Source organism: Phoenix dactylifera, chromosome 13, assembly GCF_051530095.1.
Source record: "Phoenix dactylifera cultivar Ajwa chromosome 13, Ajwa_hap1_PhDact_Kaust_v1.1, whole genome shotgun sequence".
Taxonomy (NCBI): Eukaryota; Viridiplantae; Streptophyta; class Magnoliopsida; order Arecales; family Arecaceae; genus Phoenix; species Phoenix dactylifera.
The window spans coordinates 10,849,991-10,868,400 of NC_143202.1; the positions used below are offsets into that span (position 1 = coordinate 10,849,991).

The window sequence follows — 18,410 nt, forward strand, 5'->3', positions numbered from 1 at the left end:
TAGGATCACCGTGGTGCAACCAGACGGGGCGATCTCATCACCTCCACCCACATCATCCTTGATCCTAGGACGATCACCCCATACCAAACGCCTCCCTAATGTGTGTGACCTCATAGGTTCTATTCTGTCTGGTAGTGAGATATATTGCTATCTCTATCACAATATCATTGAAAACTCCTTTCAATAGGTTGGAACAATTCCAACTCAACTCACCAGGGATCATCGACCATCAAGATCGTTCCTGTGAGTCTCACCATCCACCAGCGACACCTAACAGCATATAGTAGCTACCCAGCAGAATGGAATGATGAACCTCTATGTACAGTTATCGTATGATACAGTCCTTCTATCGTGGATCCCTATAGAATGGAGGTCATGGATAACTCGTCAAACCCCATCGTCTGTCATATGTCTAGACTTATTCGACTTAAGTTCGAGAGTGGAAAACTCTTTCTCCACTGTACGTACAGCCCCAGCCGATGTCTTATGAACTCAGTCTTATAAATCACATAGGATCACTTCTTATCTACCAAGGTCGATAGATTCCATGTAGGTGCATATCCTACTCCTACAGTGAACCTACTGTAGCCAATCTACACCACAAGGACCCATATGGTTAGAGATCATGTATACATGCAGTCAAACTACAGCAACCTCACTGTGAATAGATGAAGCACCATAGGTCAAAGGACCAGTCATACTACTGCAACATCAAGTAAGTCACTGATAAGTGGATAGACATCCAAGTGACTTCTTGTCTTAATCATGCTCAGTACATTGTTCTCTAACAAGCACATGCACTATCACTTTAGTGTCCCTACACTGTGGATTCAAGTTTCGTCCATCCATAAGGAAAGCAATCTGTGCACTGATTTTATTGGATCGATCATCGTCCTCGTGATGATCTATCAATCAGGAGCATTTAGAAATTAATCACCAATGATATATGGCTCAAATTCTCAACTCTTGAGAATATGCATCATCATCTTATTAATTTCTTGTACGATTCATAGACACATACATAATATGAATGAAAAAGATACCCATTTATTAATCAATAATAAAGTCAAATACAAAACTATGTCCCAAAATTAATAATGTGTTAGCCAGATTGACTTCTAGGACATATATCTAACATATCTATCGTGAACCGAATAGTGCTGCAAACTGGATGACCTTATTTATTGCGAACCACTCTGTAGGGGTGCTTTTGACTGACATGTCAACTATCCTGATCCTTCTAGCATCCCTAGATGGAATAGGATTTTCTTCTCCAAGTAACATTTTTTTTCTGTAGAGCGAAGATAATTTCTTCTCCAGCGACTCGTTGGCTGTAGCAAGTTAATACTTCAAGTCAACAGTGGTATGGGGGATATCTTCAACCCAAGCAACTAAGTCTGCAGTGTCCCCTCCCTTCAACCTGCACTTATCAAGAATATACCATCAATTGTTAACAGCGTAATAGCTGTTGGAATCCCTCGCACGCCGCAGAAAATTTCAGAAAAATTCTGCGCGCAGCGGAAGACATGCGCGAGATTCCGTTCATCGCATGAACATATTTTAAAACCGCCGTTCGTAGATAGATTAGGATTAAATACCTTTTATATGATTAAGAAGATCAGATCTTCACCTTGTGCGGGTAGATGATCACCGCAATCTGATGATCGTGGTATTTGTTGAAGGTTCGCTTAAAGCCGCACACGCGTCCGGCCTCTACAGGTATCCACACGAGGAGAGGACCGATTGAAGCCTTTGAATCTCCCCGGGGTGCTAGCTCCCTTGCAGAGAAGACTTTGGATGGATGAATCTCTTTCTTCTTGCAGCAAACAACTCCTTGATTGCTCTCCCTTGAACAAGAAGGATTGGAGAAAGAAGAATGAAAAGGGAGCAACAAGTTGCAGCCTTTTTATTTTGGTGGAAGAAGGAAGGGAGAAAGGAGAGCCAACGCCTCCTCCTTTTTTTTTTTTTTTTTTTTTTGTTGGCGGCTGAAACCCTCAGAAAGGAGGGTGTTGTTCACGGCTCAAAGGAAGAGGAGAGAATCCCACGTTTTTCCAAAGGAGGGGTTGTGCAAGGGGCCCGCATGCCCTCCTTTTGAAATCTCTAAGCGTAAGCTCCTAACTTTTAGGAGCTCATGTTTATCCTCTTTTCTTTTTTTTTCTTTGCATTGCGGCTGAAAAAACCCAAAAGAGGGAGAGGGGTTCACGGCACCAAAAGGAAAAAAAAAAAAAACCTTTAAGGTGGCAGCCCCTATCCTTCTTTAATTTGGGTGTGGAGCTCCTAAAATTTACGAGCTCCAACCTTATCCCATAAGGCAAGAGGAAGGGTGTAGCCCCTCCCTCTTTTTCTTCACGTAATCAGCCTAGGGAGGGGTACGCCCCTCCCTCTTCTCCCTATCACACACACGCCTCACTTAATCCAATTAAGTGGGGCATGGGGGCCATTTACAAGGTGGGTCTAATTCTCTTCCAAAGAGGATTGAGTGAACCCAATCTTTCTTTCCCTTTAAATCCTAATCTAATTAGGATTTCAATTAAACCATGACTCAATTGAACTCTTGAATCCTAATCCAATTAGAAGTCATCTTAATCTATTAGATTAAAATTAATTAGAACTTAAGAACTCCTAATCCAATTAGGACTTATTCAATTTCAGTCATAATCTAATTAGGACTTTAGAAATCCTACTCCAAGTAGGACTTTAATTTAATTTGAAATCCTAATCCAATTAGGACTCTAAGAATCCTACTCCAAGTAGAACTCGTAATTAAGTCCAATTAATTAAATCCAATTAATTAAATAAAATTGCAATCCAATTGCAATTATTCCTTCTTCAACTCACTAACTCTTAGCGGGTTAACCAATTATCAATCAAATTGATTATTTGTGATTCGTAATCACAATTCAACCATCGGATCGGTCAATACCTCTAATGTGTGTGACCCCATAGGTTCTATTCTGTCTGGTAGTGAGATATATTGCGATCTCTATCACAATATCATTGAAAACTCCTTTCAATGGGTTGGAACAATTCCAACTCAACTCACCAGGGACCATCGATCATCAAGATAGTCCCTGTGAGTCTCACCATCCACCAGTGACACCTAGCAGCATGTAGTGGCAACCCAGCAGAATGAAATGATGAACCTCTAGGTGCAGTTATCATATGATACGGTCCTTCTATCGTGGATCCCTACAGAACGGAGGTCATGGATAACTCGTCAAACCCCGTCGTCTGTTAATATGTTTAGATTTATTCGACTTAAGTTCGAGAATGAAAAACTCCTTTTCCACTGTACATACTACCCCGGCCGAGGATTTACGAACTCAGTCTCATAAATCACATAGGATCTCTCTTAACCTATCAAGATCGATAGATTCCATCTAGATGCACCCCTACTCCTACAATGAACCTACTGCAGCCAATCTGCACCACAAGAACCCAATTGGCTAGGGCTCATGTTTATGTGCTCGTCAAAATACAGCAACCTCACTGTGAATAGCCGAGGCATCGCAGGTCAAAGGACCAGTCATACAACTGCAGCATCAAGTAAGTCACTGACGAGTGGATAGACATCCAAGTGACTACTTGCTATGGTCAAGCTCAGTACCCTTGTTCTCTAACAAGCACTTGTACAATTGCTCCAGTGTCGCCACACTGTGGACTCAAGACTCGTCCATCAAAGAAAGCGATCTGTGCACTAATCTCAGCGGATCGATCACCGTCCTCGTGATGATCCATCGATCAGGAGCAATTCAGAAATTAATCACCAATGACACATGCCTCAAATTCTCAACTCTTGAGAATATGCGTCATTATCTTATTAATTTCTTGGACGATTCATGGACACATAAGAACATGAATGAAAAGAATGCCCATTCTAATAAATTCATTATTAGGTCAAGTACAAATTTATATCCCAGAATAAAATAATGCGTCAGCCAAATTGGCTTCTAGGGCATACTTCTAACAATCTCCCACTTGCACTAAAGCCAATCAGCTATAAACCTAAGCCCCATCTTCTCAAGATGCGCTTCAGTTTTTTGCTGACTTATCCGCTTAGTGAATGGGTCCACCACATTTTCTGTGGAGTCTACTCTCTGATCCTTTACTTATTTCTTTTCAAGGTTGTCGCTTATTAGGTTAAACCACCGCTCTATGTGCTTCGGTTTCTGGTGAGACCTTGGCTCTTTAGCTAGTGCTATGGTGCCTTTGTTATCGCAGTAGAGTGTTATGGCATCTGATGACATTACACCTAACTCAGCAATGAACTTATTAAACCAGAAGGTTTCCACTGCACCCTTAGATACGGCTAAACATTCAGCTTCTAAGGTAGAATCTACAATAATCGGTTGTTTGGAACTCTTCCAATTTACTGAACCATCATTGTATATAATCTGATGTAGACTTTCTATCATCAATATGTGTGCATCCTTCTACCTTCAACTCTGATCTTCTTCCAAAGACCAAGAACATGTCCGTAGTTCTTCTCAAGTACTTAAGACTGTTCTTCACAGCTATCCAGTGCTTCTTGCCTGGATTTGACTGATATATGCTCGTGACACTCACAGCATGTACTATATCAAGTCATGTACATAGCATGGTATACATAAGGCTCCCTATAGCCGAAGTATAAGGGATCTTGCTCATCCACTGAATCTCTTCAGATGTATTGGGGCACATCTTCTTGAAGAGATTTACCCCATGCCTAAGGGATAATAATCCCCTTTTAGAGGTTTCCATGCCGAACCTCTTCAACACTCCCTCTATGTAATATTCTGTGACAGGACAAGCATCCTCTTAGATCTATCTCTATAGACCTTAATTCCCAAAATATAGGATGCTTTTCCAAAGTCTATCATGGAGAATTCCTTAGACAACCAAACCTTGACTTAGGATATCATCCACGTACAATATGAGGAATGCAATAGCCCTCCTACTAACCTTCTTATAAACACATGGTTCCTCCTCGTTCTTGAAGAAATCAAACGATTTGATTATATCGTTGAAACGAGTGTTCCAACTCCGAGATACTTGTTTTTGTCCATAGATGGACCTTTGCAGCTTACAGACCTTGTGATCACCATCACAATATCATGATATGCTACAACAACAAGCAATATTCGAATGGACTTTAGCATGGCTACAGGTGAAAAAGTATCCTGATAATCAGTGCCTTCGCACTGACTATAACCTTTCGCCATTAGCCTTGCCTTATAGGTCTCTACCTAGCCATCCGAACTTAATTTTCTCTTGTAGATCCATTTACACCCAATAGGTACTATACCTTCCGGTGAATCTACTAAGGTCCAAACTTGGTTGGAATGCATGGAGTCTATCTCTAACTTCATGGCTTCCAGCCATCTCTCGGAATCGATGTCTAACATCGCCTCGTTGTAGGTATTGGGATCCTTACCTTGATCCCTATCTCCCATGAGGAACACTTCCTCTACATCCTCTGTAAGTATATCTAAGTACCTTTCAGGAGGATGGAAGATCCTACTAAATCTATGAGGTGGAGGAGGTACTGTTAGATGTATGCCCTAGAAGCCAATTTGGCTGACACATTGTTAATTCTAGGGACATAATTTTGTACTTGACTATTTATTATTGAATAAATAAAAGGCATCTTTTCATTCATATTGTTTATGTGTCTATGAATCGTCCAAGAAATTAATAAGATGATGATGCATATTCTCAAGAGTTGAGAATTTGAGCCATATATCATTGGTGATTAATTTCTAAATGCTCCTGATCAATGGATCATCACGAGGACGGTGATCGATCCGATCAGTGCACAGATCACTTCCCTTCTGGATGGACGAGACTTGAGTCCATAGTGTAGGGACACTGAAGTGATAGTGTAGGTGCTTGTTAGAGAACAAGGGTACTGAGTGTAACCAAGACAAGAAGTCACTTGGATGTCTATCCACTCGTCAGTGACTTGCTTGATGTTGCAGTAGTGTGACTGGTCCTTTGACCTGCGGTGCTTCGGCTACTCATAGTGAGGTTATTGTAGTTTGACTGCACACATACATGGTCTCTAGCCATATGGGTCCATGCAGTGTAGATTGGCTGTAGTAGGTTCACTGTAGGAGTAGGGTATGTACCTATAAGGAATCTATCGACCTTGATAGATAAGGAGTGATCCTATGTGATTTGTTAGACTGAGTTCTAAGACCTTGGCCAGGGCAGTAATATAAAGTGGAGAAAGAGTTTTTCCACTATCGAACTCGAGTCAAATAAATCTTCACATATGACAGACGATAGGGTTTGACGAGCTGTCCATGACCTCCGTCCTGTAAGGATCCACGATAGTAGGACTGTATCACACGATAACTGCACCTAGAGGTTCATCATTCTATTCTACTGGGTAGCCACTACATACTGCTAGGTGTCACTGGTGGATGGTGGGACTCACAGGGATTATCTCGATGATCGATAAACCCTAATGAGTAGAGTTGGAATCGTTCCAATCCATTGAAAGGAGTTTTCAATGATATTGTGATAGAGATCATAATATATCTCACTACTAGTCAGAGTAGAACCTATGGGGTCACACACATTAGAAGTATTGACCGATCCGATGGTTGAATCGTGATTAGGAATCACAAGTAATCAATTAGATTGATATTCAGTTGAAGAAGGAACAAAGGGAATTAATTAATTGGACTTAAACGCAAATCCTACTTCGAGTAGGATTCCTAGAGTCCTAATTGGATTAGGACTGGGAATCCTAGTTGGAGTAGGACTGGAATTCCTACTTGGAATAGGATTTCTACAATCCTAATTAGATTAGGAGTTTTGAATTAAAATTGGATTCCTACTTGGAGTAGGATTCCTAGAGTCCTAATCCGATTAGGACTTCGGATTCAAATTAGAGTCCTAATTAGATTAGGACTAAAATTAAATAAGTCCTAATTTGATTAGGGTTTCTTAAGTCCTAATTAATTATTAATCTAATGAATCAACATGACTCCTAATTGGGTTAGGATTGAAGAGTTCAATTGAGTCATGGTTCACTCAAGTTCTAATTGGATTAGGACTAGTATAGATTGAACCCAATTGATTCATGATTTGGTTAAACCCTAATTGGATTGGGACTAAACCAAATTAGGGCCACCCAATCCTCATTAGATGAGGATTAGGGCAACACAAAAGGGAGGGGCTCACGCCCCTCCCCTTTCTCCTCCTTGGTGCGGCAACACAAGAGGGGCCGGCGCCCCTCTTGGAAAGCAATCAAGGGCTCCTAACTTGTAGGAGCCCTTCATGCTTTAAAAAGGGGTGAGGGCGGCAGCTAGGGCTCCCAAGAGTTTTTCCTCTTCCCTTGGAGCCGTGGCCACCCTCTCCCTCCCTTGGTTCAGCCCCCAGCAAGAAGAAGGGAAAAAGAAGCCATGGCGCCCCCCTCTTCCTCCTTTCCTCCTTCCAACGCAGGAAAAAGAAAGTAGGCTGCAGGGGCTTTGCTTCTTCCTCTTCTTCATCCTTCTTCTTCCTCCTCTCAAGTATATTCAAGATTTGAAAGAAAGAGAGAAGATCAGCCATCAAAAGTTATCTCTGCAAGGGAGCTAGCACCCCGGTGAGATAGAGAGCTTGGATCGGATTCTGCTTCGTGTGGATACCCGTAGAGGCCGGACACTTGAACGGCTTCAAGCGAACCCTCATCCTAAAACCACGAACTTCAGTTTGTGGTGATCATCTACCCGCACAAGGTGAAGATCTGATCTTCTAATATTTTTAAAAAGTTTTTAATTCTTGCCTAACTACGAACGGTTCATGAAACAACGTTCATGAGATGAACGTCGATCCCGCTTATGCCTCTTCCGCTGCCATCTGATTTTTTTTTTGAAATATCAGCGGCATGGCGGGTTCCCAACAGTGGTATCAGAGCCTAGCCATCATAGATTAAGGTAAGAATTAATTATCTAAAGGCTTATTAGATCTGAAAATTGAATGATCATGCATACTGAAAATTTCTGCATGCAGATTTTTTCTAGGGTGCTGATTTTTACATGCTGATTTTTATGTGATAAAAAGATGATTCTAATTGCATTATTAATGGAATTACAAAGTTTAGAATCATGATTAGCATGATCAGCAACCTATGTCATGAGATAATCAGTTAGTTTTCAGATCTGAAAATTATAATTGTTGCATATGGTGATGATCATAGGATTCAGACCCTTTTGGTATCAAATGTAATGACCTGCGATGTGATCTGCGATGTCATGTAATTTTTCAGATGCTTGCATGCATCTTATTTGATGTTTTGAGAGGCCTGTGTGCCTTCTAAAAGGAGATGTAATTTATTTTTATTTTTATTTTACATCTGGTTGTATTCCTGTGATGTGATGTATGTCAACGATCAAGTTGAAGACAAGGCATGAGATGAACAGGGGTCTAAGCGGTTGATGGCGATTGGATCAAGAGTTGGTCAAGGATCGAATCAAGAAGGCTTGGAACCAATTCAAGAGTTGAAGACCAGTTGATCGATTGACGTGCATGTGCTTGTAATACGACCTAACTAGAATCCATGATCATCACCTATTTAAAGTTTAGCTTTATTTGATGCTGCGATTATAACTGCCTGTGATGTGCCGTTTGCATGTGATGTGAATGAGAGTCGGGTAGATAGGTTTACATGTGATGTAGCAAACCCAATTGAGACCTAAATTAAAACCTCCTCAATCAAGTCGAGAGTGAACCAACATGAGCGAGTCATATTAGATTAATTGATCTAATTGGTGTCTAGGAAAGCATGAAAGGTGGTTACTTAATTAGGACCATACTCTCTGAGTAAGGGGAGCCTCCCACCTGCTTACCTGGCCAATTGTTCCATTACCTCTTATGAAGAGCTCAAGTTGCAAACACTAAGACCTGATTAACCAATATTAAGTCAATAGGTCTTCCACTGTAGTAGAGCTGCTAAGGCCTTTCTGATGTTGATTTGTCTCGGCTGGATACAGTGGTCAAGTTGCATCGGGGGGCTGGACCTCTCTATAGACATGAGATGTTGTAGGATAAAGGTGGGGTTGGGCACCAATAACTATTAGGTGAGGACCCAATGACGACTTTATTCCTACGGTTATACGGTGGGTCTGACTTAACTAAGAAATGGGACCAATAACTGTTAGGTGAGGTTTTCATGGCTTAGAGACCAAGTTACACTGCAACATGCTTGAGAAGCATTGTACAAGAGTTGTACATTCATCAATCTATGTGTCACCAATAATTGTTAGGTGAGGTGGCATGTAAATCGGTGGGACCGCAGTACCCACTAGAAATCCTAGTCGTGTGGAATTTCCGTTTTCCTACCAGGGGAGTGTGAGGAATTCGAGAAAATAGTGGGAGTTACATTTGTTCTAAAAGACCTTAGAACAGATTAGGATCAAGTACAAAAGTCTAACTAGAATCTTTACTCTCTGAGGATTATAAAGTCAGCTTCTAGACTCTTATCTCATATCCTATAGAACAACCGTTTGACCAAACCCAATTATAAAGATTGGCTCAGCAAATTTCAAAAATAGTTTTGAATTGTGAGAAATTCGGGTATATGCTAGACCATGGAATCCCCATGTTACCAATCCGTCCAATCACTGATCAGCGTAAGACGCTTGTTAAGTGGACGAACAATGACAATAAAGTTAGGTGCTGCACAATGGCATCCATGTCCAATGCATTACAATGCCAGCATGAGAACATGAAGACTGCCAGGGACATATTAAATCACCTGCAAGAGTTGTATGGTGATCAGAGTCACGCAGCTCGGTTTGAAGTGTCCAAGAGGCTCTTCAAAGCTAAGATGCACGATGGACAGTCTGTCCATGATCATGGTTTGACCATGATAAAGGACTTAGAGAAGCTTGAGAAGCTTGGCATGACCATGCACAAGGAATTGCAAACGGATTTGATCCCGCAATCCCTTCCAGCTTCATATGAATAGTTTATAGTAGACTACCATATGAACAAGGTTGTATGCACTAAAATAGAATTGTTAAATAAATTGGTAACTACCTTAGGGACCTTGAAGAAGTTCAAGGGGCATCATTTTCGCTGTCAAGTTGGTTTCTACTTTCAAGAGAGAGTCTTTTTGGAAGAAGAAGAAGTCTGCGATGAAGCAGAAGACTAAGAAAACACCAAGTAAGGAAGTTCCAAGAAAAAGGCCAATTACAAGAAAAAGTGTTTCCATTGCATCATGGACGGCCATTGGAAGAGGAACTGTCCTACATACATGGGAAGCATAAAGAACATGAAGGATGACAGACCTTCAGAAGGTATGTCAGAAATGCTCAGGATACTTAGGGACTGTTACCTATTGCTAGCAGAAATTTGATTTCTGTATTTTATTTAGCACAGAAAGATTTTTATTTGAAAAATAAATTGATTCAACATGGTTTTATGATTGACAGTCTCTATCACATACATATGGATGTATCTGTGAAAATATCTGAGCAAACAATGAATACCATAGGATCTAATAGATCCAAAAATGAGATAAATCTAAAGTATTTATGGCACCTCAGGCTTGGCTATATAGGAGAAGACAAAATAAACAAATTGGAGAAATATGAGCTTTTGGGCTCATTGACTTTCGAGTCATATTTGATTTGTGAATTCTGCTTTCAAGGAAAGATGGCCAAATTATCCTTTGTAGGACACAGGGAGGTCCACTGAAATACTTACCCTAGTACACACTGATGTGTGTGGCCCATTCGATGTGCAGGCTAGGGGTTGTAATTTTTACTTTATTTTACCGATGATTACTCACGGTATGGATATGTATATGAGACACAAATATGAAACTTTTGAAAGGTTCAAAAAGCTTAGATATGAAGTAGAAAAATAAGCACAAAAACTCATTAAGGTTCTTCGATCAGATCGAGGAAGTGAATACCTTAATAGAGAGTTCCGTGATTATCTCAAGGAGAATGGTATAGTTTCATAATGGACTCCTCCTGGAACACCTCAGCTCAATGGAGTGTCAGAGAGGAGGAATCAGACTCTATTGATATGGTCCAGTCCATGATGAGCTTCACTGATTTACCCTTGTTTCCTTAGATAGATGCCCTATTTTCAGCTATTTACTTGTTGAATAGAGTTCCCTCTAAAGTCCATTCCTACCGCACCATATGAGATATGACAATGTAAGAAACCAAGTCTTGGTCATCTCAAGATTTGGGGATGTCCGGCCCACGTCAAGAGACTACAGGCGGACATACTAGAGGCTAGGACCATAAGTGCTTGTTTTATAGGATATCCTAAAGAGTCATTAGGATACAATTTTTACATCTCAGAGGAGCACAATGTGTTTGTGAGCCGTCATGCCATCTTCTTGGAAAACCAGTTTATCCTTGATAGAGGCAGTGGGAGGAAAATTGAGCTTGAAGAGAAAGTCTCTGAAAAGCAACGAGTCATGGATCCTATCGAATCCATTCATACAGAGCCAGTACACGATGTCCCTCGACTACCTCGTAGATCTAGTAGGGTCTCCCATCCTCCTGATAGATACTTAGGTATACTAGAAGAGGATACCGAGGAAATGTTCCTAGTGGGAGATAGGGATCACACGCAGGATCCCAAAACCTACGACGAGGCGATATATGATATCGATTTCGAGAAATGGTTGAAAGCTATTAAATCAGAGTTAGACTCCATGCATTCCAACCAAGTCTGGACCTTAGTAGATCCACCAGAAGGTATTGTACCTATTGGATGCAAATGGATCTACAAAAGGAAGATAGGTTCGAATGGAGAGGTAGAGACCTATAAAGCAAGGCTTGTGGCGAAAGGGTATACTCAGCGCGAGGGCATTGACTATCAGGAGACCTTTTCACTTGTAGCCATGCTGAAATCCATCCGAACATAGCTTGCCATTGCAGCATTTCATGATTATGAAATCTGGCAGATGGATGTGAAAACTGCTTTTCTGAATGGATATCTTGATGAAGATATCTATATGGAACAGCCTTTGGGTTTCACTTCCAGTGATGGAGATCACAAGGTCTGCAAGCTGCAAAGGTCCATCTATGGACTAAAGTAAGCATCTCGGAGTTGGAACACTCGTTTCGATGACGCAATCAAAACGTTTGATTTCATCAAAAAAATAAAGAGGAATCGTGTGTTTACAAAAGAATTAGTGAGAGTGCTGTCGTATTTCTCGTACTGTACGACATCCTCCTGATAGGGAATGATATTCCCATGCTGACCTTGGTCAAGGTCTGGTTGTCAAAAAGGTTCTCCATGAAAGACCTTGAGGAAGCATCCTATATTTTGGGAATAAAGATCTATAGAGATAGATCTAAAAGGATGCTTGGCCTATCACAGAAGATGTACATAGAGGAAGTGCTGAAAAGGTTTAGCATGGAAAACTCTAAAAGGGGTCTCTTACCCCTAAGGCATGGAATTAATCTCTCCAAGAAGATGTGCCCCAACACATCTGAAGAGATTCAACGCATGAGCAAGATCCCCTATGCATCAGCAATAGGGAGCCTCATGTATGCCATGCTATGTACATGACTTGATATAGTACATGCTGTGAATGTCACGAGCATACGTCAATCAGATCCAGGCAAAAAGCACTGGATAGCTGTGAAGAACAGTCTTAAGTACTTGAGAAGAATTAAGGACATGTTCTTGGTCTTTGGGAGAAGATCAGAGTTGAAGGTAGAAGGATGCACACATATTGATGATAGAAAGTCTACATCAGAATATGTGCAATGGTAGTTTAGTAAATTGGAAGAGTTTCAAACAACCGATCATTATAGATTCTACCTTAGAAGCTGAATGTTAAGCCGTATCTAAGGGTGCAGTGGAAACCTTCTGGTTAAAAGTTCATTGCAGAGTTAGGTGTAATGTCATTAGATGCCATAACACTTTACTGCGATAACATTGGCACCATAGCACTAGCTATGGAGCCAAGGTCTCATCAGAAGTCCAAACACATAGAGCGGCGCTTCCACCTCATACGTGACTATGTTGAGAAGAAATATGTAGAGGTGCAGAGAGTAGACTCTGCGGATAACGTGGCAGACCCGTTCACTAAGCAGCTAAGTCAGCAAAAGACTGAAGTCCACCTTGAGAAGATGGGGCTTAGATATATGACTGATTGGCTTTAGTGCAAGTGGGAGATTGTTAGATGTATGCCCTAGAAGCCAATCTGGCTGACACATTGTTAATTCTAGGGACATAATTTTGTACTTGACTATTTATTATTGAATAAATAAAAGGCATCTTTTCATTCATATTGTTTATGTGTCTATGAATCGTTCAAGAAATTAATAAGATGATGATGCATATTCTCAAGAGTTGAGAATTTGAGCCATGTATCATTGGTGATTAATTTCTAAATGCTCCTGATCAATGGATCATCACGAGGACGGTGATCGATCCGATCAGTGCACAGATCACTTTTCTTCTGGATGGACGAGACTTGAGTCCACAGTGTAGGGACACTGAAGTGATAGTGCAGGTGCTTGTTAGAGAACAAGGGTACTGAGCGTGACCAAGACAAGAAATCACTTGGATGTCTATCCACTCGTCAGTGACTTGCTTGATGTTGCAGTAGTGTGACTGGTCCTTTGACCTGCGGTGCTTCGGCTACTCACAGTGAGGTTATTGTAGTTTGACTGCACACATACATGGTCTTTAGCCATATGGGTCCATGCAGTGTAGATTGGCTGCAGTAGGTTCACTGTAGGAGTAGGGTATGTACCTATAAGGAATCTATCGACCTTGATAGATAAGGAGTGATCCTATGTGATTTGTTAGACTGAGTTCTAAGACCTTGGCCAGGGCAGTAATTAAAGTGGAGAAAGAGTTTTTCCACTATCGAACTCGAGTCAAATAAATCTTCACATATGACAGACGATGGGGTTTGACGAGCTGTCCATGACCTCCGTCCTGTAGGGATCCACGATAGTAGGACTGTATCACACGATAACTGCACCTAGAGGTTCATCATTCTATTTTACTGGGTAGCCACTACATGCTGCTAGATGTCACTGGTGGATGGTGGGACTCACAGGGATTATCTCGATAATCGATAAACCCTAATGAGTAGAGTTGGAATCGTTCCAATCCATTGAAAGGAGTTTTCAATGATATTGTGATAGAGATCATAATATATCTCACTACCAGTCAGAGTAGAACCTATGGGGTCACACACATTAGAAGTATTGACCGATCCGATGGTTGAATCGTGATTAGGAATCACAAGTAATCAATTAGATTGATATTCAGTTGAAGAAGGAACAAAGGAAATTAATTAATTGGACTTAAACGCAAATCCTACTTCGAGTAGGATTCCTAGAGTCCTAATTGGATTAGGACTGGGAATCCTAGTTGGAGTAGGACTGAGATTCTTACTTGGAATAGGATTCCTACAATCCTAATTAGATTAGGAGTTTTGAATTAAAATTGGATTCCTACTTGGAGTAGGATTCCTAGAGTCCTAATCGGATTAGGACTTCGGATTCAAATTAGAGTCCTAATTGGATTAGGACTAAAATTAAATAAGTCCTAATTTGATTAGGATTTCTTAAGTCCTAATTAATTATTAATCTAATGAATCAACATGACTCCTAATTGGGTTAGGATTGAAGAGTTCAATTGAGTCATGGTTCACTCAAGTTCTAATTGGATTAGGACTAGTATAGATTGAACCCAATTGATTCATAATTTGGTTAAACCCTAATTGGATTGGGACTAAACCAAATTAGGGCCACCCAATCCTCATTAGATGAGGATTAGGGCAACACAAAAGGGAGGGGCTCACGCCCCTCCCCTTTCTCCTCCTTGGTGCGGCAACACAAGAGGGGCCGGCGCCCCTCTTGGAAAGCAATCAAGGGCTCCTAACTTGTAGGAGCCCTTCATGCTTTAAAAAGGGGTGAGGGCGGCAGCTAGGGCTCCCAAGAGTTTTTCCTCTTCCCTTGGAGCCGTGGCCACCCTCTCCCTCCCTTGGTTCAGCCGCCAGCAAGAAGAAGGGAAAAAGAAGCCATGGCGCCCTCCTCTTCCTCCTTTCCTCCTTCCAACGCAGGGAAAAGAAAGTAGGCTGCAGGGGCTTTGCTTCTTCCTCTTCTTCATCCTTCTTCTTCCTCCTCTCAAGTATATTCAAGAGTTGAAAGAAAGAGAGAAGATCAGCCATCAAAAGTTATCTCTGCAAGGGAGCTAGCACCCCGGTGAGATAGAGAGCTTGGATCGGATTCTGCTTCGTGTGGATACCCGTAGAGGCCGGACACTTGAACGGCTTCAAGCGAACCCTCTTTCAGAAATCCTACGATCATCAGATAGTGGTGAAGTTCTACCCACTCAAAGGTAAGTAGTAGATCTGAAATTAATCATGTCTTTTAATTTTAATCTCCCCTTTAGATTTCATAAAACTGAATTAGAGAACTCTAAAAATTTTTTGAAATCTACATTCCCTAGAATGTTCATGAGATGAACGCCCCCACACGTGTCTTTCCGCTGCGATCGTCGCAACGCGTGTGGGGGTAATCCAACAGGTACAACATGTACTGGCTCGATATGAATAGGTTCTATAGGCACAATGGCTCGTTGCTCTTTAGAGACTTTCTCTTCGAGCTCAATTTTTCTCCTACTGCCTCTATCAAGGATAAATTATTTTCCATGAAGATAGCATGTCGGCTCACAAACACTTTGTGATTCTCTGGGACGTAAAATTGTATCCAAATAACTCTTTAGGATATCTATAAAACGAGCACTAATTGTCCTATCCTCTAACTTGTCCACCTGTTGTCATTTGACTTGGGCCGGACATCCCCAAATCTTGAAATAACCAAGACTCAGCTTCTTACCATGTCATATCTCATATAGTGTGGTAGGAACAGACTTAGAGGAAACACTATTCAATATGTAAATAGCTGAAAATAGGGCATCTCTCTAAAGAAACAAGGGTTGATCAGTGAAGCTCATCATGGACCTGACAATATCCAATAGGATCTGATTCCTCCTCTCCGACACTCCGTTAAGCTGAGGTGTACCAGGAGGGATCCATTATGAAACTATACCATTCTCCTTGAGATAATCACGGAACTCTCCACTAAGGTATTCACCTCCTCGATCTGATCGAAGAACCTTAATGAGTTTTTCTGTTTGTTTTTCTACTTCATATCTGAACTCTTTGAACCTTTCAAAAATTTCAGATTTGTGTCTCATACACATATCCATACCGTGAGTAATCATCGGTAAATGAAGTAAAAAATTACAACCCCTAGCCTGCACATCGAATGGGCCACATACATAAGTGTGTACTAGGGTAAGTATCGCAGTGGACCTCTCCCATGTCCTAAAAGGGATAATTTGGTCATCTTTCCTTGAAGGCAGAATTCACAAATCGGATATGACTCGAAAGTCAATGAGCTCAGAAGCCCATATTTCTTCAATTTGTTTATTTAGTCTTCTCCTATATGACCAAGCCTGAGGTGCCACAAATACTTTAGATTTATCTCATCTCTAGATCCTTTTGGATCCTATGGTACTCACTGTTTGCTCAGATACATTCACAGGTACATCCAAATGTAAGTGATAGAGACGGTCAATCATAAAACCATATGCATCCAATTTATTTCTCAAACAAATTGAACAATAGTCTTATAAAAATCTTTCTGTGCTAAACAAGATACAGAAATCAAATTTCTGTTTGCAACAGGTAACAGTCCCTAAATATCCTAAGCATATCTGACATACCTTCTGAAGGTCTGTCACCCTTATTGCTCTTTATGCTTCCCATGCATGTAGGACAGTTCATCTTCCAATGGCCATTTCATGATGCAATGGAAACGCTTTCCCTTGCATTCGGCCTTTTCTTGGAACTTCCTTGCTTGGCCTTTTCTCGGTCTTCTGCTTCTTCGCAGGCTTCTTCTTCTTCCAGGTAGACTCTCTCTTGGAAGTAGAAACCAACTCGACAGCAAGAACGATGCCCCTTGAACTCTTTAAGGTCCCTAAGGTAGTTACCAATTTATTTAACAATTCTATTTTAGTGCATACAACCTTGTTCATATGGTAGTTTACTATAAACTATTCATATGAAGCTGGAAGGGATTGCGGGATCAAATCCGTTTGCAATTTCTTGTGCATGGTCATGCCAAGCTTCTCAAGCTTCTCTAAGTCCTTTATCATGGTCAAACCATGATCATGGACAGACTGCCCTTCGCGCATCTTAGCTTTGAAGAGACTCTTGGACACTTCAAACCGAGCTGCGTGACTCTGATCACCATACAACTCTTGCAGGTGATTTAATATGTCCCTGGCAGTCTTCATGTTCTCATGCTGGCATCGTAATGCATTGGATATGGATGCCATTGTACAGCACCTAACTTTATTGTCATTGTTCGTCCACTTAACATGCGTCTTACGCGGATTAGTGATCGGACAGATTGGTAACACGGGGATTCCATGATCTAGCACATACCCGAATTTCTCACAATTCAAAACTATTTTGAAATTTGCTGAGCCAATCTTTATAATTGGGTTTGATCAAACGGTTTTTCTATAGGATATGAGTTAAGAGTCTAGAAGCTGACTTTATAATCCTCAGAGAGTAAAGATTCTAGTTAGAATTTTGTACTTGAACTCTATTCGTTTTAGGGCCCCTTTTTTTTTAAAAAAAACAAATACACCTCCCACTATTTCCTCGAATCTCTCACACTCCTCTGGTAGAGAAACGAAAACCTTGCGACTCTAGGTTTCAAGTGGGGTGCTACGATCCCACCAATTTACATGCCACCTCACCTAACAGTTATTGGTGACATATAAATGATGAGTGTACAACTCTTGTACAATGCTTCTCAAGCAAGTTGTAGCGCTATCAGGTCTCTAAGTAATGAAGACCTCACCTAACAGTTATTGGCCCCATTCCTTAGTTAAGTCGGACCCACCGTATAACCGCAGAAGCAAAGCCGTCATTGGGTCCCTCACCTAACAGTTATTGGGCCCAACCCTATCTTTACCCCTACAACATCTCATGCCTAATAGAGAGGTCCAGTCCCCCGATGCAACTTGCCCACTGTATCCAGCCGAGACAAATCAACGTCGGAAAGACCTTAGCAGCTCTACTACGGTGGAAGACCTATGGACTTAATATTTTCGAGGAGATTTAATTTAGGTCTCTTTTATTTAATTATCTACATCTCATGCAAATAATTATCTAACCGCTATGCATAAACATAAACATAAACATCCAGGCATAATAACAAAAATTAAACTGGTGATGATCATGGATCCAGGATGGGGTCATAGTACAAGCACATGCACGCCAATTGGTTAGATCGCCTTCAACTCTTGACTCGATCTTGAGCACCCTTGGTCCAATTGCGATCAACTCCGTGATCCATCTCCAATCAACCCTTGATCTCGATCCGCGCAAATCGTGCTTGTAGAGGCATGCACCGATCAACCAT

At 41.1% G+C, this 18,410-nt stretch overlaps 1 protein-coding gene across 1 annotated transcript in view; it reads right to left on the bottom strand.

Annotated features, from left to right (window-relative positions):
• Nucleotides 1-1,341: 1,341 nt before the first annotated feature.
• LOC149751440 (uncharacterized) overlaps nt 1,342-18,410 on the bottom strand; it is a 47,483-nt gene continuing 30,414 nt past the window's right edge. Inside the window, exon 3 of the mRNA XM_089927038.1 lies at nt 1,342-1,420. Coding sequence (XP_089783164.1) covers nt 1,342-1,420 — 79 coding nt within the window. The remainder of the gene's footprint in view (nt 1,421-18,410) is intronic.